At 35.9% G+C, this 11,523-nt stretch overlaps 1 protein-coding gene and 1 non-coding gene across 2 annotated transcripts; both read right to left on the reverse strand.

Moving 5' to 3' along the window:
• Window positions 1–9,415: 9,415 nt before the first annotated feature.
• Window positions 9,416–9,488, reverse strand: TRNAA-AGC (transfer RNA alanine (anticodon AGC)). Its single transcript has one exon. It is a non-coding gene; the product is annotated as a tRNA-Ala (tRNA).
• Window positions 9,489–9,841: 353 nt separating this feature from the next.
• LOC111878929 (pentatricopeptide repeat-containing protein At1g09190) lies at window positions 9,842–11,523 on the reverse strand. The gene has a single exon (XM_023875423.3). It carries the CDS (start codon window positions 11,383–11,385, stop codon window positions 9,925–9,927), a length of 1,461 nt encoding a protein of 486 aa, XP_023731191.1. The 5' UTR covers window positions 11,386–11,523; the 3' UTR covers window positions 9,842–9,924.

Here is an 11,523-nt window from a genome sequence, read left to right on the forward strand (position 1 = left end):
CATTGCAAACACTTTTGATTTCATTTTAGTAAGCATTAAACATTTTAATTCCATCTTTATTCTTTTTTTGTTTGTTCTTTGTCATGTGTGGCTAAGAAACCCTAATTTCTTGTTCTTGTTCAAAAATATGTTGATTGCTTGACTTGAAACATATGATTTGATATTTGATTTGTTATTTTATTCTAGTGATTAAGTTTTTGTTTAAATTAGAATCCTTGAATTTGATTTGTGTTTGATTGACCACTTTCATGAATTGAATTTTTTGTGTAGTTAATTAACTTTTAGGGCACCTAATCGTTCTATTAAGTTTATAATTGGTTACAAGCAATAAGTTTTCTTATTGTAAAACATATATGACATGTTTCCACACTTTCGAGCGTATGAGAAGAAATGAACATTGTTAGGAAGCTTGTACAAAACTTAATGCAATTTTTCAATACAATCTAAGAGCATGTTTAGGTTGAATTAGTAAAGCTAGGTCTAGTCAAAGAGCGTGTTTTGGTTAGATAATTTGACAAGCGAAAGGTATTAGAGCATGTTAATATCTTTCAGTACCAACTTAAAATAGCAATCATGAATTACATCAAGTCATATCAAGTTGAACAACAACATTGAGAATTAGAACTAGAACCATTCACTCAACTGTTTACAAGTTTATTTCATTTCGTACATGCTTTTAAAGTAGATTGTTATTTTATTATTTTGATTTTGCAAACAAAACCCCCTTTGTGACCAAAGTACCTTGAACAAAGAGGTATAGACTTTTATCCCGTGTCTCTGTGGTTCGACCCTGCTTGCCTTGTACTACTTTTTAGTGCATTAAAGCAGTGCATTTAGAGTCTGTTGTACCCCAATCATTTGTTGGGTTTGACACGCCAAACACCGAACTAGTGAAGATAAACAGTTCTTCGAAGGAAGAGGTCTACGGCAGTGATAATTTTCATTTTTAGATCTCTGGCCATAGTGGTGGTCCGACAAGCTCGACAGATGTCGTCATCGCCGCCGCCTGAAGCTTTTATGGTCAGGTTTTCACTGCCTTAGGGTTAGGTTTTTGTTGTCGGATTTTGCTAGATAAGATGAAGAGTGTGACACTATATCCACTTGTAGTGGAATCCAATGTTAATGGCGGCGAAAGTGGTTGTTTCCGACCAAACTAAAGAAAGAGAAATGTAGTGTCTTGGGGTTTGGGTGGGGTAGGTAGGTTTATATTCTCTTCACTATTTTATTTTAATGAAATAAATGGTAAAGTAAATAAAATGAAAAAGAAATATAAAATGAGATGTAGATCCATCTTTTTTTTGAATATTTGAAAACAATTAGACTAAAAACACAATAAAATGAAAGTTTTGGACTAGTAGTGTTAGTCTAAATCTTTTTGAACCAAAGCGAAAATTTTCAATATACCAGATAGACAATTTTTGCAGTTTAGTCTAAACTTTTTAATATAATATTAGTTTAATTTCAATTAAAATATAGATAAAATTGCAAGAATGATCCATGTGGTTATGTGAAAATTGTCACTTTGGTCCAAATAGGTTTGGACCAGCATCAGAGGTCCAAAGTTTTCATTTTTTTGCGAGTTTAGTCTAATTTGGATTGAACTTTTTTATAAAGACGATTTTGCCCCTTATTATTTAATTTTCCATTTTTATTTTATTACAATAATTAAAAATAAATAAAAAATTAAATACTTTTCTCTCTATTCCAATTCACCAATCCTGCATTATCCAAGACCCAAAGTCATGGAAACCAACTCGGTTTCTAAATGGATTTTGATGTTCTTCATTGTAATCCAAATGGGTGCTTAAGGAATTCAATGTAGTGTGATTTATGATAATAAAACCATCGTCATCAATGGTCAAAGAAGAATACTCATCTTTGGTTCGATAAATTATCCTCAAAGTACACCTAAGGTACTTCACGAAACTAGTATCATTTTTTCAGGCAGAATGTGGGTTTAAATGAACTTTAATGGGTTTCACACAATCGCTGAAAACCCTAGCAATCAGCCACTGTCGCCATTTCGAAGAATGTTAGGATTTAAAACAATGATGTCGTCGGAGAAGGAAGAGACGAAGTGAGTGTTGTTGTGTTCGTCAAACTAGGGTTTGTAGAGACAAAGACGACAGTGTGGGTGGTAGATTTTTGTTTTCGATTCCATTTGGGGTTCGTCGTGTTCGCCGAGGTATGGTTTTCACTACTTGATTGATTTTCCTTTCTTGCACCTCATTCAACTGACCCCATTCATCCTTTTTTGTTTGACAAATCTGTAAATTTTTCCATCATTACAAGTTTTTCTGTTTCTGAAATCCAACTATCTCTTATGTTAGAATATATATATATATATATATATATATATATATATGTGTGTGTGTGTGTGTGTGTGTGTGTATGTGTGTGTGTGTGTGTGTGTCATTTTGATTTTTTTTTCATAGGGAAGTAGGGGAAGAGGTCTGTCTCATGTTAGGCCTAAAATTTTCCCGTGCCTCGGATATTGGTTATCTGAGTGTCGACCTACATCCCTATGATGTAGTCCTGGTATGCAAGGTAGGAGTGTGAGTATCGGAAAAAGCAATAAGATGGGAGTCGTTCCTACTAAGTCACCTTTATACTGAGAAAGGTTTCACTCTCCGGCCTGGAAAGATTTGAGAATTGTTCGGAAAGAAGACCGCGGGAAGAAAGGCTCATGAAGACTTATGGCTAAACAACCTCAATAGAGGTGTAGGGATCCGCTCTAAACGTGTTACTGGCAACGGGGAAAGGCGATTTACCTAACACATAGCGTGAGTAGTGTAACCACTAACTCACTAAATTGTATATTTTATGGGTGTATTAGCGTGACGAATACGAGGAAAACACACTTCTCGGGTTCCATGTACTGGCTCCCTCTGTCTTTCTCGTATCCCTGAACGGGACCGGCGTTGGCTTTCTTCGGGTAGTTACCTAGGGTTCTCTTGTCTTATAGACATATTGAATTTCTACTCGGCCTTACTTCCGAATTCAACTCTGGGTGTCACCACTTCATGATAGATGACTAGGGATCTCAGAAGCTTAGGCGAATTTCTTCACCGATGTCCCTAAAAGATATAGGCACTTGGTGAATTCAATAGTCTCGACCTAGTTCATTTATTTCCGAACCGGAAATCTTCTCAATGAACCTCTTCTGGGTCTAAATCAACTCTTCTGTCAAGCACTGAAGTGGATAGGGTTTTCTACAGGGTTCGTGCGAGAATGGAAATGTCTAAAGAATCCTAAGAGATTATTAACATTTCACTGGGTGATCCATATCGAGTCCTGCTACGATTACACAGGGTATACAAATCATATATAGCTTAGATCCGATAGGCCTTCGAATATGTGATACTACTCTAGATCCACATCCCAACGAGGAAAAGGAAATAGGGCGAAACCACACATTCTTAGCCTATGGGATCCTTATTATATTTAACTTTGGGAGTATACTCTCTGAAATTGTAGGTATATCAATAAGGATCTTTTTAGTTCTTCACACAAGGTTAGTTATGGATCCTAAAATACCCCTATGGTATTTTAATTATTGTTTGATTCTTATCTTATGAATGTGATTCTGGGATTAATGTGAGTCTTTTAGTATTCCAAAATACTCCTATAGTATTTTTAAACTTTATGTTTGGCTCTAGTATTCCTAGTTGGTAAGTTTCAGACCTGTTGCAACACCACTATCACTCCCAAGCACACGTTCATCGCATCTCGAATAAATGTAGTTGATCAGGTTACATTTATTCCAGCTTACGATTACATAGGTACCCAGGTTTGACGGTAATGCTCAACATCCGAAGACTTTTATTCTTGTTCTTCTTGTGATACTTTTGTTCAAGTGCTTAGATTCTGGATGTTCTTACACTTTGGTAAAATATGGTTATATTTTAAAGTATAATTCTTGGTCAGAGTGTTTTATCCCTATGTATTTATAGGCTGTATATCTTTTATGAATTGATATACTTAGCTCACTATAAACAATGCTCTGATACCAATCTGTCACACCCCAAAACCGGAACGGCGGAAACGTTCTGGGGTGGATGACATCATGTCAAGTATCACAACATATGCAGTATAGTAATCAAAGTACAAAAATCATTGCATTAATAGTAATAGTTTTACATGTTTTACATTACATAGAACATCAAGGTAATACGAGTAATATAGGTGCAACTTGGTACTAAACTGTCTTCAACAAAAGCGCCTGGGGTGTACCTGTCTAATGCTGACCTGAGAATACAAGTTATTTGAAAAGCGAGTATCAACATTTTTACAAATGCTGGTGAGTTCATAAGTATTTAGTGTCATTTATTACAAATAACTTTTTAAAAGTAGTAGTTTTCAAGCATACAGTGAAGTAGGGTCCTTTCCAGAAAATCCTATATTTTCTAATTTAAAAGCAGTCTTCTACCAAGACTGGTCAGAGTTATGTGGTAAAAAGTAGTTTTCCCTTAAACACTATCATTATCAAAATACGGGATTTGATTTTAAAGAAAGTAGGAGAATATCAGGGAAAAATAACATATGCCTCAGCAGTGAGGACTGCTGATTAAGGCAAAAGGATTCATAGACTCCAGGAGAGTATCGACAGTACGACACGCTTGGCTCAGTCTAATAAAAGGAGACACAGACCCCAGACGGTATCAAATGAAAGATACAGATAGAAAGGCCTAGACAGTGGAGACAGACCCTAGACAGTATCAAATGAAAGATACAACTAGTAAGGTCCAAAACAGTGGAGACAGACCCTAGACAATATCAAATGAAAGATACGTCTAGCAAGGTCTAAAACAGTGGAGACAGACCCCAGACATTATCAAATGAAAGATATGTCTAGCAAGGTCTAAAACAGTGGAGACAGACCCCAGACAATATCAAATGAAAGATATGTCTAGCAAGGTCTAAAACAGTGGATACAGTGAACACAGTGAATATAGTGAGTACAGTGAACACAGTGAATACAGTGAGTACAGTGAACACAGTGAATACAGTGTATAAAACCCGTTACCTTAAAGCCATGAATTATAAGGTAACCCCAAGATACTCGTAACCATACTGATAGACACTAGAGAACTTGACGCCCTGCAGGCGTCGGTATGAAAATGACATTTGTCACCCCTTGGCTTGGTAGGCCGTGGACTGTAGCTAGCAGTCAGGGTGCGGGGGTGTCAATCCCATATAGATCTATACACACAATGTCCGCTCTCCCTACAAGAGACTCTGGTTACCAACTTAACAACGTAGAAGGTCGTGTACCGAAGATGTATCTCGTGTAGTGAGATCTGATGTAAAATACTGGACTAATGATAGAGACTCACAATTGAACTGACTCATGTAAACCTATATGACTATGCTTGTATACATAATATATAACTAATGATCAAACGACCTTCGGACGGACATCTTATCCCACCAGACCACATCTCAACGAAGAAAAGGAAATAGGGCGAACAAACCTTCCTAAGTCCTTCAAACATTATTTATATGCATCTATACAAGCACAAACATACATCTAACTATTAACATGTGGAAGCGGATCGTGAAGCATAAGCGAATCGTGAGGTATAAGCGAATCGTGAGGTATCAACGAATCGTGAGGTATAAGTGAATCGTGAAGTATAAGCGAATCGTGAAGTGGAGGCGTTATCAAGTATAAGTGTATCACGAAGTGGAGGCGTTCTCAAGTATAAGCGTATCACGAAGTGGGGGTGTTAACTAAACCGAAGTGAAGTAGTAGTATCTAACAAGTAAGAGCATAAAAACATGGAAGAAAAACTTGATGAAAACTTTGGGAAAAACCTTTATACTTAAGAAAATCACAACTTGGTATTCTTTTGTAAAATAAGTTTGAAAACCTTTAGAAATCCTTTGGGAACCCTTTCATAAACAAGTTTTAAAATGAAACCTTGATAAAACATTATAAGTAAAAGCTGAACAAGTAACGACGTTTTAGAAAACCATTTACAGTGTCATTCTCGGTAAAACAATTAATAGTGTGGTAAATCCTTGTGCATGCGGGTTATCAGTCACATGTGATTGATATGATAACTGACATGTTTAACTTGTATTCCCCCCATAAAACTTGTAAAATCATTTAAAAGGTTCATTCAGGGGTATGAACTCACCTGGTGTAAGTGGATCTGACGAAGGTGCCGGTTGGGTGCTCGGTGTCAAGTAAGTTGAACACACTTAGTGACCTATTAACATATGATAACATATGTTTACATACAATTAGTACATATAATACCAATTAAACAAGTATACGCATCCTAAAGTGCGGAAAACACTTAGGTTAAGTGTTTGGAGTGTCCCGGGTAACATCTAAGGGTGTGTATGGCTTAGGAATGGAGTTTACTCCCCAAGAGTAAACTCTATATAGAGTTCACGGCCCTGGGACAACTCCCCATGAGTTTACGGCCGTAAACTCATGGTGAGGGTGTTCTAGGATGCTTAAAGGCCTTATATCAATTGTGGAATTTTGCTAGGTCTAAATATAAAGTGTATGAATGGATTTAAGGCACCTAAATGGACCAAATAGGAGTTTACGGCCCTAAACAAGGGAGTTTACGGCTGTAAGCTCCTATGGACATATTCCTTGGGTGTTTTAATGGCTTAAATGATAGAGAATAAATCCTATGCATTTTTCTAAGTCAAATGGGGAGTTTAAGGCACCATTTAACCCCTTTATAGGAGTTTACGGCCTAGGTACCCATTCATGAGGGGTTTACGGCCGTGAACTCCTTATGGAGTTGTTTTAATCGAGTTCAAGGCCCCTAACTTGTTGGTGGTCGATTCTAGAATTTAATCTAAGGCTATTGGTGTGTTTAAGTGGCTTTTAAACACACAAATATGAGTTTACTCCCCATGAAGAGGAGTTTACGACCCAAGCATATTCTTGGGCAGTAAACTCATGTTTACTCCTCAAAATGCTAGTTCAAGGTGTTCTAAGTCCGATTCCATAAGCCTACAAGTCATATCTAGGCCTTAGGGGCAATTTGGAGGGGTTTTGGGGCTTAAAAACCCCATTAAATGGTGTTCACGGTCCAAGAGCGTTCTTGGGCCGTAAACACATGAATCTACCCCTATTTGATGTCTTAAACACGAATTTGCATGCTAGATAAGCTATACAATGAGTTAGGGTAGATTGATTACTCGTTTGAGGCTCGAAACGGACGATTTTTGGCTCGAAAAATAATTTGTAGAGAGAGAGTATAGAGAGAGAGAGAGAGTGAAAAAGGTGGAAATGGAGTTTACTCTCCCTTATATAGGGGTTGAGCTTGGGGCTCAGTGGAAATCTACCCGATATTGCCGTTAAACGGGGCTTTTTGGTCGCACCCGGTTATTGCATCATTTTTGTTAGTGAAAATATAGCATGAGTTGATCTATGTAGCTATTTTATACTTTGTTTATGTAATATGGTTGATAGATAGGGTTTCAACTACTCTATAACTTTTTTTCAAGCTCTTGAATAAAAATACCTTCTCATGCTTTGTGAAAGTAGTCATGGTTAATCTGTCTATGTACGAGTTATTTTCATTTATTCCTACCATTTGTAGAATGTAAATCTTAAAAATACAAAAACAAGAGTAGGGGTGGTGTGTAGTGTGAATGGTGTTTAACATAAACATATTTACATATTCGATTTATATCTGATATATTATATCCATAAAATCTTGAATGTCACCCAGGTATTTGTTACACGAATTAGTACTTCTTTTAATAGATACATTATTAGAGTAGTGTAGTCTACGGGTGTTAGGATTGTTTGACACCTTGAATGAATCATTATTTGATGCTTATATAAGCAATCAACATTTAGAATGTCAAAAAGTTACACGACTGTCTACAAGATCTCTCTTGATGTCTACAAGCTCTTAATTGTTATAAATTCAATTGTGATGGAAATGACTTTTATGCATCTCATACTTCTGTGCACTACTATATATATATATATATATATATATATATATATATATATATATATATATATATATATATAAATACTAAGCTGCTAGACTTACACATGTTCATTTAGAAAAATGTTTCAATACGTAGGTGGTTGGGAGTAACTCATAGTTCGATCTTACGACAAGCCATCCGATTATATTTTGGATATTTTGTATTATTTACATTTTATGTTGTATTCTAGAATGTTTAATTTACTATATTTAGACTTCCATTGTATGCTTTGTATGAGAGAGAGAGAGAGAGAGAGAGAGAGAGAGAGAGAGAGAGAGAGAGATTATATATATGCATACCTTGACATATATGTATATGCATATAGTTTTTTTTGGAGTGAACGGAATTCTGATAAAACACTAACAAATAGATAGGAAAAAAATACAGGAAAACATGAGGATTACAATACCAATCAACCTATCTAAATTTAAAAAAACTCTTGCAAGAATGGTTTTTATGGTTGTTATTTTTCATGGTTTGAGTCCAAAAAAAGTTGGACTTATACAATGGTCTAATAGTGGATACCTTTTGGCTTTTGTAGTTTTGTTATATGCCAACTTGATTTTCTATGAATTTGATCTATATTATGTCCTATGTTAGAAATATGGTTTAGTGGCACTTGGAAATCTGAGAATCGTGATAATCACTTTCAAATCGAAGTATTTGGGTGGTACTCCCAAATCCTCAATTGGATAAGACTCAGATAAAATCATAAAGAAAAGAAAGAGAGAGTGAGATGGTGTATTTTCGTGAGTACCAGAAAAGTGACTAAAATTGGTTATAAATATTCTTTATCCGAAAAACTGTCAAAACTGTTATATAACAGTTTTTCTCAATAGTAAAAACTGTCAAAACTACCATAGCTGCCGCCCCTTGGACCCCGCTCCCAGGGGCGCTGCCCCAGACCCCCGTTCGTTCAGGGGCTTCGCCCCTAAATGACAATATACTTTAATAGTTGATCAAACTTAAACAAGTGTGTACTCCACACCTTCCTTACTTGTTTAATATTTATCAAGATCATTTTTAGTCAACAAATTAATCTCTATTACAATTAAATAACATTGATGATAACAAATCACCAACATCCTATAAATAATTCTTTAGTTTGATAGCAATAACTTACTTACAAAAATAAAACTAGAAATATCACTTAACTTAGAAAGTAGACTTATTGTAAAAAAATAATTTGGATTATAGTGTGATAAATCGGATAACTAATTGATCTTTTACATAATTAAAACCCAAAATTAAAGAAATGGGTTTACAGTTTTGAATTTATCATTTATAAATATTACGCATAATGTATGTTCAGCTTGTAATGATGATGAACAAGATTATAAATTATAAAAAAACTGGTCATTGTATCATTTTTTATTTGAAAAAAAAATGTGGTAAACTTTTGGAAGGTGAAGGACCATTATGGTAAAATATAAAAAAATGGAGATGCGGGGTATCGATCCCCGTACCTCTCGCATGCTAAGCGAGCGCTCTACCATCTGAGCTACATCCCCTGTTTATATGATGTCTTAAATCATATATAAAATGTTATTGAAACGTTAAAAGGCATGGAGCGAATATTACATTTGTTTCAATTTAAATAGATCAATAATTTGATCCACTTAAAACAAATTCGCTTTCTTCTTTCAGTTTCCTTATTAGCATTTTTGGAAACAAATTTAAAAACATAAAATTTGGATTTGGAAATTGGATTATCATGCGTTATATGAACAATCGTTTTTTTTCTCTCAATTTTCTTATGTTGAATTTCTATGTAAAATTTAAAAACCTCGTCCACCCCCCTGTATAAGATTTGTGTTTGCTAGTGTATTACAACATTATTTTCAGAAAATAGGATAAACAATCATTAGAAAAATATCGAAAGAAGAGCAAAACGATTAAAATTTACTTGGTATTAATTTCCCTTTTGTAAACTACATTCCACTTAAATTACCTAACCATACTTTGTCCTGGTGCTTTCTCAATCTTATTATCCATCATCAACACTCTAACTTTCTCAACTTCATCCCATTTCCCTCTTTCTGCATACAAATTCGACAACAAAACATAATTCCCAGAATTCCATGGCTCCAAAGTTATAAGTTCCTTAATTGCCACTTCTGCAACTTCCATCTCACCAAAATTACAACAAGAACTCAACAATGCACCCCATAAAACAGCATTTGGTTTCATTGGCATACTTTTCAACAACCCATAAGCTTCTTTCACAAACCCACCACGCCCAAGAAGATCAACCATGCACCCATAATGCTCAAGCTTTGGCTCAATCTTATGATTCAACACCATTGAAGAAAACAAGTCTCTTCCTCTTTGAATCAACCCTGAATGTACACAACATGATAAAACCCCAACAAAAGTGGATTCGTTAGGGTTAAATCCGTTCTTGATCATTTCATCAAAAAGAGATAACCCCTTTTCGCCATTCCCATTGAAAGCCAAACCAGAGATGATGATGTTCCAAGAAACAACCGTTTTTGATGGGATATCATTGAAAACCATGAAGGCAGAATCAAGATTTCCACGTTTGCAGTAGAAATCGATAAGTGAATTGCATACAGAAACATGATTTTGGTAGAATCCATTTGATTTTGCATATGAATGGATCCATTGCCCGATGTTGTCTTCTCCTAAACGTGCACAAACTGGAAGCATTGTCACGATTGTTACCTCATCAGGTTCGAATTCTTTGTCGCGCATTTCATGGAAAAGTTTCATGGCTTCAAACTCCTGATTACTTTTTGATAGGGAAGATAACATTGTATTCCAAGAAACGATGTTTCTCTCTTTCATTTGTTTAAAGAGGTTATACCCCATATCTATGTTTCCTGTTTTACAATACCCATGAATCATTAAATTCCAAATGATTACATCTCTGTGGTGCATTTCATCGAACACCTTCTTCGCATCTTCCAATATTCCAAATTTTGTATACATTTCAACTATTCCGACTCTAATAGCACTGAAACAATGAAATCCAAGTGATACGACCTGAGAATGTACAGTTTGCCCGAATTCAACATCGGAAAGATTGGAACAGGACTTAAGTATAGGAGCGAAGGTGAACTCATCAGGCCAAATTCGGTGTTTCTTCATGGTGGAGAATAAGTGAAGTGACGTTTGGAAGGGTGGTGAGAGTGAGTAACCTTTGATCATTGAATTGTAGAGGAGGATGTTGGGGTTGTGGGTTTGGAGAAAGATGAGATGGGCGTAATCCATTTTGCGGAGGGAGCCACAGACGGAGATGAAGTGAGAGAGGATGTGGTTGGATTGATGGAGGTGGTGGCGGAGGATGTGAGCATGGATTTGGGTAAGATGTATCCGGCTACGGCGGCCGTGGAGATGGCTGAGGATTTTCCGTTCAACCTCCCTGATCGTGCCGCCTCTACTCATTTTATGACAGTGCAGCTTCCATTATTATTTTATTATAGTTATTGATGAATTGCCGAGTGATGAAGCGATCTTTCTGTTTGTGGAAGTAGGCCTGGTTGTTTCTGATTGTGTTGCCATTGTTATTGTAGTTATTGGTTT

Source organism: Lactuca sativa, chromosome 9, assembly GCF_002870075.4.
Source record: "Lactuca sativa cultivar Salinas chromosome 9, Lsat_Salinas_v11, whole genome shotgun sequence".
Taxonomy (NCBI): domain Eukaryota; kingdom Viridiplantae; phylum Streptophyta; class Magnoliopsida; order Asterales; family Asteraceae; genus Lactuca; species Lactuca sativa.

Bases quoted from the DNA above. Each gene is read 5' to 3' on its own strand.
- LOC111878929 (XM_023875423.3), bottom strand. From the start codon at position 11,385: ATGAGTAGAGGCGGCACGATCAGGGAGGTTGAACGGAAAATCCTCAGC.